The sequence below is a fragment of the Gymnoscopelus microlampas genome (genome assembly GCF_963454915.1).
Source record: "Gymnoscopelus microlampas genome assembly, chromosome: 18".
NCBI lineage: Eukaryota > Metazoa > Chordata > Actinopteri > Myctophiformes > Myctophidae > Gymnoscopelus > Gymnoscopelus microlampas.
In genome coordinates this window covers 17,820,808-17,837,929 of record NC_139955.1, presented here as the reverse complement: position 1 = coordinate 17,837,929, position 17,122 = coordinate 17,820,808, and the positions used below count along the sequence as shown (strand labels likewise).

The 17,122-nt window shown below is 40.5% G+C and overlaps 4 protein-coding genes across 6 annotated transcripts in view; 1 reads left to right on the top strand and 3 right to left on the bottom strand.

The window, feature by feature from the left end:
- Positions 1–17,122, top strand: part of LOC311033760 (hepatitis A virus cellular receptor 1 homolog) — a 487,428-nt gene that overhangs the window by 333,873 nt on the left and 136,433 nt on the right. The window lies entirely within an intron of this gene.
- On the bottom strand, positions 109–5,420 carry LOC311033752 (heterogeneous nuclear ribonucleoprotein D-like). Of its 3 annotated transcripts, none has more exons than XM_084041390.1 (9): positions 5,368–5,420; positions 4,326–4,745; positions 2,833–3,001; positions 2,589–2,747; positions 2,228–2,359; positions 2,007–2,127; positions 1,417–1,572; positions 1,236–1,321; positions 109–820 (listed from the first exon to the last, which is right to left on the bottom strand). In XM_084041390.1, the coding sequence occupies exons 2-8, from the start codon at positions 4,709–4,711 to the stop codon at positions 1,251–1,253; spliced, it is 1,194 nt and encodes a 397-aa protein (XP_083897516.1). In that variant the 5' UTR covers positions 4,712–4,745; positions 5,368–5,420; the 3' UTR covers positions 109–820; positions 1,236–1,250. The 3 variants fall into 3 exon arrangements, with proteins under 3 accessions (XP_083897516.1, XP_083897515.1, XP_083897517.1); XM_084041389.1 differs by having other exon boundaries at positions 5,294–5,411; XM_084041391.1 differs by lacking the exon at positions 1,236–1,321 and having other exon boundaries at positions 5,294–5,411.
- Positions 7,139–11,364, bottom strand: nme5 (NME/NM23 family member 5; the record flags this gene model as incomplete). The annotated part of the gene is made up of 5 exons (XM_084041409.1): positions 11,231–11,364; positions 10,235–10,440; positions 7,635–7,735; positions 7,398–7,516; positions 7,139–7,222 (listed from the first exon to the last, which is right to left on the bottom strand). Exons 1-5 carry the CDS (start codon positions 11,345–11,347, stop codon positions 7,139–7,141), a joined length of 627 nt encoding a protein of 208 aa, XP_083897535.1. The 5' UTR covers positions 11,348–11,364.
- On the bottom strand, positions 12,411–16,898 carry rack1 (receptor for activated C kinase 1). Its single transcript, XM_084041402.1, has 8 exons — positions 16,677–16,898; positions 15,415–15,586; positions 14,430–14,577; positions 14,037–14,132; positions 13,615–13,725; positions 13,232–13,372; positions 12,805–12,915; positions 12,411–12,522 (listed from the first exon to the last, which is right to left on the bottom strand). Exons 1-8 carry the CDS (start codon positions 16,783–16,785, stop codon positions 12,457–12,459), a joined length of 954 nt encoding a protein of 317 aa, XP_083897528.1. The 5' UTR covers positions 16,786–16,898; the 3' UTR covers positions 12,411–12,456.

The window sequence follows — 17,122 nt, the reverse complement described above, 5'->3', positions numbered from 1 at the left end:
TCCGTAGGAACTTTAGCATTATCCAAGACAAAAAAACAAGCAAGCCATTTAACAGTACAAAACATTTAACATTAACTTTTAACAAATAATAACAAAAGGATCCATGTGTAATATAAATCAAAAGTTTATTTCTACCAATTTGCCCAAGACACTAGAGGAATGAGTTTCCAGTGAGAGAGGGAGTGCCCTCTTACATTTAAACAGGCTTGCTTTCGGTTGTATCATAACACTAGTAAAGCCACTTAAAATTGCAGACATGATGGGAAAGAATCTCCTTTTAAAAGCCAAAGCAAAAAAAAAAAAAGAACTGGTTGTCCTTGTCTACTTAACCAACTGCAAACATTCACTTAACACACTTACAATTAACCCTTTGATTAGTTTAATCCCTTATCTTGTCTTTCCTCACCCCACATCTGAAGCCATGCAGCTCGCATCAAACACTCGGGAAAAAAAAAAAACTAAAGATCTACAAACACCAAAGAAAAAAAAATATGCAAAAAATTGTTTTATTCTTGAGCTTCAAAAGCTCTGCTCCTTGCTTGTTGGTAAATCCAGTAGACATGTAAAATACAACCATACAATACATTAGATTCAAAAAAAAGGTACCAAAAAGTACAGTAAAAATAACACTTCCATTGCTGGAAATGTAAATGGACACAAAACAATATAAAATAAAAAGTGGAAAAGTGACATTTGCTTCCCCAGTTCCTCACTTGATCTGTACAAATGGAGCATGAGTCCAAATTTCTGCCAACTCCAAAGGAAAAGCCCATGATGGCTGTGGTTGGACCATGGGTTCCTTCTCTTATTTACTTTAGACCTTAAGAGAAAAAACACGGTGCTCAGTGTTACTAAAAATAAATGTATACAACATAGTTACAGAAAGGCAAGTACATGAATGAGCTTTACAGATCAGTTAATGGACACAGACACAACCGGAGGGGACAAGACCAGTAGCTGCATTAACTAGCACCCCAATGAAAACCCTACTACCACCACCACCTCAACCCTTATTGATCCAGTAGTGTTTGTAGGGATGCATCTTAATGATTGGCACATGGAATGAATCCACAATTAATGATTCTAGACCCCATGACACAGTCCCCCCTGCCCCCCATTCACCACCACAATGTTTGAATGAGTTTTAAGACTAGATGGAAGAATTTTGAGTCAAAAAGGCACTAATGGTTAGAGCTAGATTGTCATGTTACTATAGATGATGCAAAAATGCATACCTGCACTACTTGTGATCAGTATGGCTTGTAGCTACTCTGGTGGCCTCCACGTCTTGGAGTTTTCCCATAGCTTGTATTGCCCTGGTCTGGAGGACAAGGAAAAAAAAAGGGACTGAGTGCTTCTGTACAACAACGACCAAGAAAATTACGTTTCTCTCAGCTGGGGGCAGTTATCGCTTACTGTAGTCGTAGCCACCCCCATAGCCGTAATATCCAGCAGAGTAGTCATAGTTGCCATAGCTGCCATATCCGTAGCCTTGTCCGTAGCCTTGTCCATAGCCGCCGTAGCCCTGGTTCCAGTAGTTGTTGTATCCTTGGTTCCAGTTCTGGCTCTGGCCTGGAAACGACAGGAGAAGAGAAGAGACATCTCACACCATTTCATATTCAACTAGTCAATGGGATTTACAAGTCTACATATCCTTGCAGTGATAAAATATCCTCAATCGTTTATTGCAAGTATTAAACAGTCAAGATTCTTGGGTTTCGACTCCCAACATTGCAACAAAATGAGAAAATAGCATTAAAATAGAAATAGCCATACAAAAGTACTAAACATATACACAGAATTGCATGTATACACCTGCTGTTGTTACATCCCAATACACAAGTATTGGTGTTCGATACAAACCTTGCATCAACATGAGAAAATAGCCAAACATAGCAATGAAATAAAAATTGCAGTACTAAAAGATACACAATTGCATATACACACGCACACACACACCCCACAACAGTTCGCATTGTTGATAAATAAAAGTCATGGATACTCACCACTTCCACGTCCCCTGCCACGCCCCCCATATCCTCCTCCACCTCCACCACCACCACCACGTCCACCTCCATACTGCTGCTGCTGGTAAACCTCTTTGGGCTGGGCTATTTTAATCTCACACTGGAACACCACACAGTATACATACATTAGACTGAAGAAATGATCATTTCACCATGCATTCTATTAAAAATGTACAGTCTCTTTGGTGCTTTTTTTTTACCTTGCTCCCACTGACGTTATGGAATTTCTTTTCCAAAACTTTTTTGACTGGATTCTCTTCCTTGTACGTGATAAAAACAAAGCCCCTCCTCTTCTCCGTCTTTGGATCTTGCGGGAGCTCAATCGTCTCGATCTAACATAATAAAACAATGAAAGCCATTAGACAGTTCTGCAGTGACAACTTCAGCCTCATCCATTTGTTGTAAGTCAGCCCCGCGTGCCAAACATAGCCGATCTACAAGCTCACCGCTTGCATGCCATGCCAGCTTGTATATTGGCCATTTTTAGCAAATAGGCCTAGGTTGTTTTTGAGAATTTGCACCTGTAATGACCCAAATACGATGCCAGGGTTAATAGCTTACCTCTCCAAAAGTGCCAAAGTACTCCTGGATAACTTCTTTGTCTGTGTCTGGGTTGAGGCCTCCAACAAAGATCTTCTTGACTGGCTCCTTCTTCATAGCCATGGCCTTCTTAGGGTCAATCTGTCGTCCATCTAGCCTGTGCTCCTTCTGTTCAAGGACCTAACAGAAATGTGCATGGTTAAGTTCCCCTTCTGAACACACTGTACTCCTCATTACATAACATAAAACGTTTGTTTCCACTCACTTTATCTACTGCAACTGCTTCTTTAAAGAGAATGAAGCCAAACCCTCTTGACCGGCCTGTCTGCTGGTCCATTTTTATGGTGCAGTCTGTCACTTCACCAAATTTAGAGAAGTAATCTTTGAGATCCTTCTTACTCGTGTCCCAGCTGAGACCCCCGACAAACATTTTCCTACACAAACAACAAAAAGGGGTTAACAGTTTAACATCACAGCAACTATCCCCCAGCACTCATTAAGGCCTGTCACAATTATTACATAATCGTATAAAATTCCAATTATTTGAGATATTGCAATTATTTTGCATAATAGTTTCTATGTTGAAAAATGTTCCAACATTTTCAAAAATAGTGGAAAGGGCATATCTACAAGCTCAAAATGCATCACGCCGTGATGCATTTTTAGCTTGTAGATCCACTATTTCCAGTATTCAGGTTTTGTTTTTACGTTTATATAAGTTATTAAATTATGCAAGTTATTGGTCTTGTCGGCCCTGTGCACTTTAGTTTACGAAGCCTAAAAGCCAAACAGAAATGTAATTTGTGTTCATTATGTTCCAATCTTCAACCACAGAAGCACAATTAAATCGTTTGCAACAATTAATCGTCACGTAAAATGTCATAATTGTGACAGCCCTAGCACTCATTATTGTGATAACTTCTTGTCACCCATTTTTCCAATTGATGCTAGTTATACCATGCAGATGTACCGCTGTTGGGTGCTTGTTCACAATAATTTAGGTAGTCATGCAGTTTGCTTGTCCACGTGTTTAGGTTTGACGTTTACTTGGCATACTAGTTACTTTGCTGCACTTAAAATGTTTTCTGCTTGATTGAATACTTTATTAGCCGTTTGCAAAAAAAAGCACAGGAAAGTACAGTTCAATACAAGGTCTGCTAAGAGGATTTTAACCCCAAGAAAGCCTATGGCATGTTTCTTCACCTCATTTACATGACAATATCGTTCGTTGACCGGGGTTCGTGCCATTTTATGATCTCGTACTTTGCAAGTTAGTTGCTATGGATAAGAGTGTCTGCTAAACATTTAAATTTGTAACATAACCACTGCCACTAGTTCAGGATTGGGAAAGGGGGTAGGGCGCGCTGGTGGGCAAGTGCACAAACTGTTCCAGAACATCTGTTGCCACCAGTGACGTAGGAAAGCAGGGGTCCTGTTCCCCGATCACACTAGCGAAACGTTTTCTTTACAGTTCCTTTTATTTCTACCTACAGTTATTAGAATGGAGGCCGGAATGCATCCATCCGCAGTAGGACGCGACCGGTTCTGAAGCAGATCCAACCCAACACACACACGTTGATCTAGTACATGTTCTATAATGTGGCGCCCCTCCCCCCTTCGCTCCGCACATGGCGCCAACAAAGCCCGGCCGAACAAAGGAACATGGACGAAACCTGGAGCTATAATAACTGACCAGATCCACACATAAAAATGCATTTTATCTCACAACGATCATTATAATATTTAAAAACAGCTCACCCCGCATCCTCCTCTCCTTTACTGGCGTTGATCTGTCCACCTTCCGAGGCTCCTCCGCCGTTCTGGGCTTCGTCTCCTTCGCCTCCTCCCCCCTCCGTCACTTCTTCGTCGGCATCGCCGTCCAGAGCAGACTCCTCGGCCTCGGGCCCTGCCGTCGCCTCCTCCTCCCCGTCGGCGACCAGTTCCGACTCAGCCTCGGCCTCCACCTCCCCGTCGATCCCGTCTATCGCGTCGTTGTTCGCCTGCTCCTCCGGCTCCTGCTCCTCCTCCTCCTCCTCGTGCTGTTGTTCCTCCTCGACCTCGGCGCTGGCTCCTCCGTTAAAATCCTCGTCGACTTCGTGGCCGTTTTCCGACGTTTCCATAAACTGCTGCTCGGTGTCAGACATTTTAAACTAAGTATGATCCTCTATTGTCTAATTCCTGGAGGAGATAAAAACCACTTTTGATCACATAAAGCTGTATTTGCTCTCCTTACATAATCCTTGCTGCCATTGTTGTGCCAGAATGTGTTCCCTCCTCCACTAGCATTCATGGCTCTACCACATTTTGGATCCCCAATAGGGTTACAAAATGTAGGATTCCCTTTAAGAATGTGTCGTTTCCCCCCTCAGTAAAACATGCTTCGCCATTAACGCTGTGCCAATGCATACATCTACCACCATTTTGACCGGTTCCACCATATACATTTAACAGGAGACCCTTTTGATTACAGTTAATGGCAAATAACTGAACGGATCTGCGGCTAAACAGATACCCCGGTCTGCAATCTTTAACACGCAGAAGCAGATGTCTATGAAGCTGCATGGCGCTGATAAACCGAACCTGAAACGTACAACTCTATTCGCAGTTACGTAATGCAGGAGGCCGTGCCTCGCTCCACACAACTGTGAATTTGTATTGCATATTACGTAAATATCACTCTGTTCTACAACTTTAACGACAGATCTACCACAATCAAAAGTACTTACGGCGTGAGTCTCAACCAAACAAAACTTAAAGAAGCGTATTTTTAGATGCAAAAGACAAAAAAAAAGCTGCTTACTGATCACACAATCGGAGAGCACTCTTCAAGATGGATTCTCCCATACGACGCAAACTCGTGGTTGGTTTTATAGAACCGGTAGAAAAAAAAACACGCCGCAGCCAGGAAGCGGTCTGATTGGATCGTCGGCGCTGCCAATCGCAGTGCCGACCAATCACGCAGCCACGTTCATTTTTTTCATAGATGTTCACGCCCTTTACACACTGGGAACTTTGAGTACCTTTTCTGCTTTCAGGCACATTCTTGGGTTGGACTTGATGTTTGTTTGGCAATGTCGAGTCATGTCCAAAACATTGCATTTTGCACTATTAAATAGGAATTTACACAACAGTACACACTATAATTAGTATCTTTTAATTATTTTTTATTTTATTACAACATGGCGTGTGAGAGAGTACATGAATGTTGATGTTATTAAATAGTAATACTTCAAAAAGTTAAGCAATTTCGTCTTCACAATTCCTGCTATGGAATCTGAATTGATATGGTATCTACTATGGAATTACTGTCAACAACTCCATTGAACCTTTCAGTCCCTTCTGATTTGCATGCTTGGACATCTGTTAAGTTACCAAAGACCAGTTAGAACGAGAATTGGTAACAAACAAATGCATTTCTGAGATGCTGATTAGTCATTACAGATGTAAAAATCAAATTCTTTGAAGTAGCGTGGCTTATATGACCTCTCCAAAATACACGTCTCCTCCTTTACTCACACATGAGTAAAGGAGGGTTTCTTAGCCAACAGCATGGCTTCAAGTTCCCCCACCCTTTCCTCTGCTCAACATGACAATAAACCTTGCAAACTATTCCATAACTATTGGAACCAAAGCCAACAGCATGTGTCGCCCCTATACTTTACATTACTTAAGACCATATTCCAAATTGTGTGTGTGTGGGGGGGGGGGGGGTATCCAATTAAACATTGAGGTGCCCACTCTTCCCATTACTAATTATAATCAAAGGGTCCCATAATGTTTGTTTTGAGTGTTTCTCTTTTACTTTATGTGGCTACTAGTCTGTCTATGTACTGTGCCAATTACCGGGTAAAATATCCCAGTGACTATAAACAGTGAATATAAACATGCAACATGTCTCATGTGATCTATCTTCACCATTTCATGTGTGAAAGTGAAGTGTCTCAAGTCATACTTGTATAGAAGGATCAAACAAGTTCAGTTTAGCACACTAATTCATAGCTTGGCTGGGTCATTTATAAACTGTATAAACTCAAAACCTTGTTTTTATATTACAGCAACAGACAATGCAAACACCACAAAATACCATGCTTTCACTGTGGTCTTGGGGATTTATTTTTGACACCATGGCAGCTATGCAGTTGCAATGGTTCTGAGGTCTGATCTCATTTAACAACTGCATTGCAGATAGTCATGTCATGAAAGAGAGTTCCTGGCTGGTTGAGTACATCGAATGTTTTATTATATTATTTATTGAGAAAAATACTTGTATTATTGAGTGAATGGCACTCGAGATCAGCCCTCATAATAGTCATTTGTATGATAGGAGGGACACCTGATATTTGTCTCATTGTTCAGTTTTGGATGTCCCATCACATAACTGAAGTAGTACCGCAGACAGTAATGAGGATATTACCCAGTGTAGTATTTTGGTTATACCAAAACGAACAAAAATTCTCAAAGATTTAATTACAAATACCAGTCAAAAACTAGTGTTAAAATACCATTTAATTTCATTCTAGGATTGAGATGTCATCTAATTTGTGAGAAGTTATATATTCTTCCCTTTCATGTTATTCTGCTTCTTCCACAATCGCCCCATCAAATATGTTAGGCTTGTTCGGATTGTTTTTGATCAGCCAGTCAGCAATCCAAGTCTGTTGAAAATGTGAAGAGAAATGCATGAAAGTGGCATGACATGCTGACAAAAGCAAACATATGTTTTTAACATCTAGAATACCAAGAAATAATGATACATATGTATCATTATTATATTTATTATCATTATTATATGTATCATACCAACTCTGTGACATTCTGATGCTTGCTTACACATGGGTCGAGGGGCTTCTCCTTGCAGAGCTCAGTAAGTCCTCTGAGCAATGTGGGATTCACATACTTGATCAGGTATTCTTTGGCAGCTTCTACCGTTGGAACAGGTTCAACAACAGCTGTCATGATAGAGGAGAGGAGGGGGGGGGGGGGTATAGGAACGTACAGTAAGTGTTCACGAGCTGACCCCTTTATGTTTATAAGAAAAATAATTGTGTGTTTGCATGTGAGACTTACAGTTTGGAAACATGTACTTGAGCTCCCGCTCAGCTGCAATGAATGTATCACTGCCATGAACAGCATTATGGAGCTCAGAGGTTCCGTACATTGCTCGAAGGCTATGGGAGAGATTCAGTATGTATTTGTATAATTTCTGCTAGGGCTGTCAAATGATCATTATTGTACATTACTACATAGTCATACTTTGACTTTAATCAAAGCTACAGACTGAAGAAGTTTAACAGCACCAGCAGAAAACTGCTCAACTTCTTCATAGTAAGCATGAACTTTAGTCAATAAACAAGGTAGATAATCACATAAGTAGAGTTACAGTGAGAACAGCCTCAAAGAAACTAGGATATCAGGGAACCAAATAACCTAGCATCTGTCTATACAGCATGCTATCTACGGTAAATATAATTCAGTACATTTGAAACTATCAGCTCATGGGCCTTATACTTACATTTAAAACTATAGGATACCAGGTAAACAATGAAGCTAGCGTCTGTCTAAAATAGACCGATAATGCTATATCTAAATCAGTGGTTCACAAAGTGGGGTCCGGGGCCCCCAGGACTCAGTCCTTGAGGGAGTTCCGGGGGTCCCCAGCAAAGTGAGGTAATATAGGATCAAAATCAGTTTAACCACTTTAAACTTTTAATAATTTTGGGGGTCCTTGACATGAAACTGTTTGAGAACCACTGATCTAAATCACATTCTTAACATTTGCAGTGGAGAAAAACAAATCTAATAAAAAAAAATGCGAAAAAGTGACCATAAAACATTTTATTCTGTCTCAAAACAATATATGAATATTAAACTATATTATATACTATATTTATTAATAAATACCCTTTTTTGCAGGACAGGAGCCTGGATAGCTTGGTTCCAGGCTTAAAAAATGTATATAAATATTTTCTGAAATCTCTATGGGAAAAAAAGAATGGGTTTTCTATCCGTGGCACCACAAAATGGCCGCCACTGCTATGCTCTATTATTGGAATTTGGAAGTATGCAAAGAACAGTTACACACTATGGGAAACAACAAGGTAAATTGAGCCACCTCAAGTAATCTCAAAACAATTGTTATGCCGTACCATTTACACGTTAATCTTTACATTAAAGGGATATTTCACTTTCAAACATGTTTGGAAGTTTAATGTCTACTCAGGCTTTTGTGATCACCCCAGACAGATTTTAAGTAGCTTGATTCAGTATTTGCTATTTAGATATTTGATGGATTGGATTTGATCAGACACGCCCCCTTCCTATACAAACCCACTGTAACTTAAAACAGTGGGTTTGTTAAAACCATTAACCATGATAGATTCATCAAAAACACCTATCCTTGGTTCTAGTAACTAATATTATTATCCTTCTAAATACTTGAGGGGGGCATGTTTTTTTTTCAATTCCCTTTTTCATTCATATTATTTTTTCCCAACATTATTCTTTTTAAATGAAAAAAGTAATTGACAAAACACGGCCCCCTCACACATTAGAAGGACAAAATCAGTCACCAGAACCGAAAACGGGTGTTTTCTATTAATCTAACATGGTTAAAATAGAGTTTGTTACAATGGGTATATATACTGTAGGAAGGGGGTGTGTCTGATAAAATGAATATCAACTAGAAAAAGTGGTCCTGGGAGCACAGGTCTCCGCCAGGTCAAGTAGGTTATTGTGGGCCAGCAATGTTCTGAATTCACCAATCAGGACGGAATATGAAAAATCTGATGGATCAGTCTTGATCAAATTTCATGTAAATCGCTTTGGAAAACCAATTACAGCACCAGAGTACTGTCAAACAACATGTTTTGCAAAAAACGGCCTCCTGGTGGCGCTGTAACAGGCCCATGTGAAACATTTTGGGCAGAAGTTCTGCTCTGGCATTCAGGGAGTGTGTGTGTACACTGTACAGTCTCACTGCGATCAAGCCAACGGTGCCGGAGATTAGCCTTTCGGCCTGGCGGAGACAAATATCTAAATACTGAATCAAGCTACTTCAAATCTGTCTGGGGTGCTCACAAAAGCCTGAGTAGAAGTTAAAATGACCCCAAACATGTGAAATAGGAGCCATGTGATGGTTTGGATCATTATGTACATGGCGAATGAACTAGTAGATAATTGTAAGTGAGTAGGTATCAGATTGTGGCTATTGGGTAGGATGTGGTTTGGGGAAATACATGTTTTTTAAATAAATATTGTAATATTGTTGTTTAATACATATAATTTATGAAGAGAGAAAAAAGTTGTGTATTTCTTAATGTTGACAAAATCTCAAGCAGGAGAATATATTACAATAGGCCTACTTTTTTCCTTTTTTAGCAGGAACACAATTCTTTTAAAGGAAAATATTAAATAAGGCAAAATGTTCTTGCTTGCAATGTAGAAAGTGGCTCATCTTATCCTATTCAATAACCCAAAAGCATTAAACTTGTTATTACTATATTGGTATTTGTGTCATATAGCTCTTAACGTCACAAATTGAAATACCCATAAACCAATACAATTCAACAAACTTACATAGGCTATCTGTGAAAGAACTACTACTGGGTTAGGTTTAGGGAACCCCAAAATAATGCCTTCTAGAAGCAGGCGTAATGACCGTCACTCACCATTCAGGGTGAGTGTCCCTGGCCTGGACGCTGTGGACGGGACCTATTATGGTTTTCCAGTGGGCGATGGCATCTTCCCGAGCCAGATCCAGTGCCATGACAGGACCAGAGCTCATGAAGGCAGCCAAACTAGGAAAGAAGTTCTTTCCGTAATGGTCCGCGTAGAAGTCACTGCACTCCTCTGGACTGAGCTGCAATGTCCGCTTCTGCTCGGGATGAAGTTAAACAGTGGTGGGAAAAGTACATTTTTTTTACTTCGGTAAAAGTATCAATACTGAAATTTAGAAACACTGTGTTACAAGTAAAAGTCCGGTAATCTAAATTTACTTGGGTAAAAGTACAAAGGTATTGGCATCAAAATATACTTAAAGTACCAAAAGTAAAGGTAGTACTCATTGTGCAGAATGTCCCATTTCACAAGTTCCAAATGTATAAAAAAAATATCTTAGCCGATCTACAAGCTGATGCAACGCATTGTGAAAAGTAAAAGTTGTACTCATTGTGCAGAATGTCCCATTTCACAAGTTCCAAATGTATAAACATCTTAGCCAATCTACAAGCTGATGCAACACATTGTGAGCATGTAGATCTATTTTCAAATGGCCGAAATATATATAAGGCTGAAGTGGTTAGTGTGTTTTGTAATAATCAAAATCTACCAAGTAACTAGTCACTAAAGTTTTCATATAATAGTGGAGAAAAAGCACAATATTTTCCTCTGAGATGAAGTAAAAGTATTGTAAATACCGAAGTAAATACTTCAAAATGGTACTTAAGTACAGTACTTGAGCACATGTACTTAGTTACTTTACACCACTGAGTGCCAATAATAAAGCTTGCCGACTTAACTGATACACAAGTTAACGAGGCAATGAAAATCCAAGGCACTACAGGCTAAAATAAAAGTAAAACGCATAGTGGATATAGTCAAATAATAAATTAATTATATTTATTTGTCCAGTTCCTTGCGGTAAACATTTTCGCAAGTGCACCGACCTGCAAGATTGTGAATCCCGATTTGAGGATGAGCTCCTCTATTTCCTCTGCTTTCTGGATAACATCTGGTTTGATCAGAGCCAATGTTCTCTCCACATGAACACCTGGCTGTGACATCCTCACGTCAATTTCAAGTGGTCACCGCCAGCGTAAACTACGGAATGCTGTCGTCCAGTTCGTAGCAATAATTACGTTACCATGAAACTACTGTATACCGCAGCCTATGTTGGTTGCTAGGATACTCACCACAACTCTACGGCAAGCCAGGTGGCCAACGGTGTCGATTTGTTGTTGCACACCACTCCATTGATACAAATACACAGGACTCCAATCAATGGAAACAAGCCATAGTATCTTCTTGGGTTCAATCCTTTTAGCATCATGTGTATTAAAATGTACTCTGTGCCTTTTTTCAAACTATTAATAAAGTCATCAATTATACGTAGGCCTACACAGATCCGTAATGTAAAATCAAGACTTTACAGCATCAACCAGGAACTCCTTTTAATTAATAAAACACCATTCAATCAATCTATATGTAGTAGAGCATGTTAAAACAATCTAACCAGCACATCTGTATTCCCTACTCTTCCATTGAGAAATGTATACCCTAGGGTCAGGTAGGACACCTACTGGTTGAAAAGTAGTAGTGCCTGAAACAAATCCAACTCTCCCCATGCTAAGCAAGGACCACTACTTGAGTGATTGTAGAAATTTGGACCAAAAACAATACTGGAGACGTGTCATTCAGGAGACGGGGTTGGTGGTTAAAACCCTTGCATGACATGGGTTACAGATATGCAGTCATATTGTGCAGTCGTTAATGCAATTATTTAAAATATATGCCTAGCCACCCTCCCCCCAAAGAAAATCTGTCGATCATTTTTTATTAAAAAAAGCAATCATATCTTCACTTCCTGTAAAACAAGACTTGTGCCAGCAAAAAACAATATGACATTCACCTATCAATCAATCTTCAATTTAAAGATCGACTTAAAAATTCAAATCCCTCCCAATATTGTCCCCATCCTGTTTCACTTGGATATTATGTTACGATACACAAGTTAGATAATCTTTAAATTAAAATAATTTAATCTGGATTTTAAGTATTAATGTAAGTATCCCAGGAATACAAAATACCCCCAAAAAAAGGGTGATTAATCCAACACGTCACAATTGCTCTTTTTTAAAGTGTCTTTTATTCAAAGCTCGGCTTGAGAAATCTTTTATCGGGTTCCAATGGTAACCTGCCACACTCTGATCAGGTTGTCAGTGTAGCCGGCAAACAGGGTCTGAGGAGAAAATAAAAACAAGGAAATAAATCACTTGGCATTTGTCAGTTTTGACCTTTTCAAATAGTTTATCGAAATGCCCCCTCATATTTGCAGGTATATCAGCAGTTTATATCAGTGTGTAAAGTGAATAAGTATAATCACCAGGGGTGAAAGTAAAGCTTAATTTATTCATCACACGAAGGTATCGCTTGCCAAAAGGTTTTTGGCAATGTTGTTTTGGCAAGAGACACTTTCGTAATAGACTATAAATTAAGACATGCTCAGGTTCATGTATTGTACCTGTCCATCAGCAGACCAGGCCAGGGAAGTACACTGTGGGGGCTCAGCCTTGCTGTTGGTGCTGATCACTTCCTGTCTTAGCTCATCCACAATGATTTTGCCCTCCAGGTCCTGAACAACAGCAGACAGAAGGCATGATGAGGAATAAAAAAAACAAACACAAAAATGTCTTCCACAAAGATGTCTTCCAAGCAGTCTCACTGCATGGCTGAGAGAAACATAGCACATTTCACACACATTTATGAAAATCTCTCAAATGAGAGCAACCGGTTCAGAGCTCAGAAACAGCCTCTTTATCATCACAAGAAATACAGCTGGCATTGGAGTTTTCCATCACCGCTCATTTACCGTCACCGTCAAAGAAATGCTAGTATTTTACTGTTGTAATTTTTTTTAAAGAAAAAAGAAAATAATTTTATCAACGCACCCAGATCTTGATGCTGGGACCGGTGGCAGCACACAGCCAGTAGCGGTTGGGGCTGAAGCACAATGCATTGATGTTGTCGCCACTGTCCAGGGTGTAAAGGTGTTTGCCTTCATTCAGGTCCCACAGCATGGCCTGCCCGTCCTGGATGAGAACGCACAAAGGTGTCTGAACTTCCAGAGCGGTATACCAATGGAAACCTTTCAAATATGCTATACACAAGAAAACTACACAGACTTGTTTATTCAACTCCTCTCTAGTTCAGAAACAGCCTCTTTTTCATCATAGTGAAACAGGAGCATTGTATTTTTCCATCACAACTGAAAACCTGCACAGTACTACTGACTGGGTGAATTAACAGTCCAGATGAATGGATTTCATTCTACCTTTCCACCGGAGGCACACAGGGAGCCATCAGGAGAGACCGTCACTGTGTTCAGGTAGCCAGTGTGACCAATGTGGTTGGTCTTCAGCTTACAGTTGGCCAGGTTCCACACCTGGGCAGAGGAAATGAAGTACTGCGTGTCAAAAGCAACTTACATACACTACGATAGTTTACTTTTCTTCAATGTGTTCTGTGGGTTGTGCCCTCATTAACAAAGTTCTCATCAGAGCCATGTCAGCTAATACATGCATACGTTTTTAAAATCATTGGACAAACCACTGCAGACACACCTACAAGCGCAAATCACATTCAAAACGCTTTAAAATAACTAACCTGGGTCAGATTAACAGGAGAATGTTTGCACTTTCCCCTGTCAAACTAGGGACACCAGGCTGAAACTAGTTTTAAAAAGGATGGACATACCTTAACCATCTTGTCCCAGCCGCAGGAGACAATAATGGGGTTGCTGCTGTTGGGGGAGAAGCGCACACAGGAGACCCACTCAGAGTGGCTCTCATCCTGAAGGAGACAAGGTCAGAGGTCACACTCAAATCATTTATCGGTTTTCTTTTTACCTTTGTCAAGTTATGTGTTCAAATGCCCCCTCATATTTGCAGGTATGTCAGCAGTTTACATCAGAGTGTAAAGTGAATAGTTATAATCACCAGGGTTCAAGTAAAGCTTAACATCAGACATGTACCATTGTATTTGTCTTTACTCTGACGTACAATCACCACCATGGGCAACAACCAACCTAAAGTATACAGGTCAGCTGCCTCTGGCAGTGAAAGGCACACTCCTTGTGCAGTAACACACCTGGATTGTGTACTTGCAGACTCCCAGGGTGTTCCACAGCTTGATGGTCTTGTCTCGGGAGCCAGACACAATCTGGCGGTTGTCTGCGGAGAAGGCCACGCTTAGTACATCCTTGGTGTGACCAACGAAGCGGCGAGTGGTGGTGCCACTAGAGAAAAACAAGAAGCATTGTTTATTTCAACAGAACACCACACCACTGAAGCTGTGGATGAAATCAAACAGTGCAGTTCAGAAACAGCCTCTTTATCATCATAGTGAAACAGGAGCATTTTAAGTTTCCATCACAACTGAAAAAACAAAAATCCATGTTTATTTAACCAACCAATTATTTGACGCTGCCAGTCCAATAAAACAGAATTTTCATAGTATCTAACTTCCGTATCATTATACATATTTCCAAATTAAACAAGATAGGCAAGCGTGACATAACATTTGGAGGAATCTGATTGGACAATTGACAATTACAATAGTGATTGTGTATGTAATGATATTACTCCTTGCAACTAGTTAGTTCAAGCCTACATAAGAATGTAATATTGTTTAAAAGATGAAAACGTTAGTGGATGTTGCCATTTTTATTTGTATGCATATATTGTTAAGGTGCACAATATCAGGGCTGGGAGGGGACCTAAAAGGGTTTAATACCCTTTTCATTTCATCTTGACTTTAAGGTGCAACACCACGCATAGTACACTTAAGACCAACACTAAACTACGGCCTTGTTTACTGACCAACTTCAAGCTAGTTCATAACGATTACAATAGACATATTGTATAAGACACTAGGTCTCAAGGTGGGGTCCGGGGACTCCCAGGCGCCAAATGGAACCTTACAGGTCTGTAACGTACAAATGGATCCTTATGGATATTAAATGGGGGTCAGCACAACTTGATCAATGTCCTTGAAATTAAGACGTTTGCAAATCACAAGTAGTAAGAGCCAATAGCTTCACCTGTCCGTGTTCTACCAGTAAAACATGACTTACGTGGTGAGGTCCCACAGGCGGAGGGTCCCATCCCAGGACCCTGACAGGGCAAACTGTCCATCCGAGGAGATGACAACGTCGCTCACAAAGTGAGAATGGCCCTTGAGAGCACGCTGGGGGATGCCATAGTTGGTCTCATCACGGGTCAGCTTCCACATGATGATAGATTTGTCTGAGAAATGGAAACATACTCATCAATTCTACTGCCTTCATAGCACAGTATCACACATTAGACAACCATTTGCAATAATATTGTCAGTGACGGAATGAAACTAAGTGCAATTACTCAGTACTGTTGAGTAAAGTGTAGCTACTTGTCCTTCACTTGAATATACGTTCGATACAGTTTTACAACAACTACATTTCAGAGGGAAATATTGTACTTTCAAAGCAGCTCTACCTTCACCAGCTGCAACATTAAGTGAGGAAGACAATGATCTAACTACAATAACATGATAAGACTCAAATGGGAATTCTGCATTATGACAACTTTACCACTTTGAGTATGGCTGTAATATGTTGAATACCCAACAATTTTGTATTCAAAATTGCAGTCTGAATGCAGTACTTTCACTTACAACAAAATACTTTTACACTGTGGTATTGCCATCTTCACTTAAGTCAAGGCTCAAGGGACACATGAATTTATGAAAATCTCTCAAATGAGAGCATCCGGTTAAGAGCTCAGAAACAGCCTCTTTATCATCACAAGAAATACAGCTGGCATTGGAGTTTTCCATCATCGCTCATTTACCGTTTGAATTTCATTTAAACAAAGACTTGAGTGTTTACATTGTAATTTTTATGGGAAATGACTTGAGGACACATATGAACTGTCATGAGGGTAGCGGTTCGCAACCAGGTTCAAATCCAGGTGAGTGAGTAACATCCAGATTGAGCTAAAAACCCGTCACCCATCACCCAAAACATCCAGTTGAAACATTTTAATGACACATTGTGACATCCAGCACTCAAACACGTGTCATGGATGTAGTGTCGGTGTCCAGTATAAAGTTGAGCTGTTCTGGCTAACTGCCGGCAGGAGTGACGTCTAGGCAAATACTATGAGCTTTTTAGCACGACGTTCACGTCGTTTAGTGGCAACGGGGTTCATGTCTTTGCATTTATTATGCGTCACCCCATTTCTACCACCGTCGCCATGTCACCAATCTGAATCAGCCCTTCAACCGAGCCGCTAACTAATGCTAACCCCAGCTAGCGGTGGTAGCCATGTTGGCTGAGCCGGGCTGAGTGGCGCTTACCTCGGGACGCGGACAGAATCATATCGGGAAACTGAGGAGTGGTGGCGATTTGGGTGACCCAGCCATTGTGCCCCTTTAGGGTCCCCCTTACTGTCATCTGCTCAGTCATCTTTGCGAGGTTTAGTGGCGCCTTTTACAAGGATGGATGTAGATTATTTGGAGGTCCAGGTCGCCCTAGGTCCTCATCGCATTTGGGCACAGAGGAAAAGGAAGTCGATCCCCGGATGTAAAACCTTTGAGGGGTCGAGCGGCCCGCAAAGCATGCTGGGAATTCTGAACCAGCGCGTTTCTTCCAGCGCTGGTTCGTTTCAGTGTTGCCAAGTCTGCTTATTATAAGCAACTTTGGGCTTGTTTTTGTGTGTAGTTGCTTGAAAATATTGGTAGTTGCGGGACCGGGATGCGTTTTTTTGGGCTTGTTTCTAAAGTGTGTTTGCTTATTTTGGACT

Coding starts and splice junctions, on each gene's coding strand:
- LOC311033752 (XM_084041390.1), bottom strand. CDS start 4,711: ATGTCTGACACCGAGCAGCAGTTTATGGAAACGTCGGAAAACGGCCAC. Junction 3,002..4,325: donor AAAGGAGAGGAGGATGCGGG/GTGAGCTGTTTT, acceptor TTGTTTGTGTAG/GAAAATGTTTGTCGGGGGTC. Junction 2,128..2,227: donor ATAACGTCAGTGGGAGCAAG/GTAAAAAAAAAG, acceptor GTGGTGTTCCAG/TGTGAGATTAAAATAGCCCA.
- rack1 (XM_084041402.1), bottom strand. CDS start 16,785: ATGACTGAGCAGATGACAGTAAGGGGGACCCTAAAGGGGCACAATGGC. Junction 13,726..14,036: donor GCTGGGACAAGATGGTTAAG/GTATGTCCATCC, acceptor TCCTCTGCCCAG/GTGTGGAACCTGGCCAACTG. Junction 12,916..13,231: donor GTCCCAGCATCAAGATCTGG/GTGCGTTGATAA, acceptor GCTGTTGTTCAG/GACCTGGAGGGCAAAATCAT.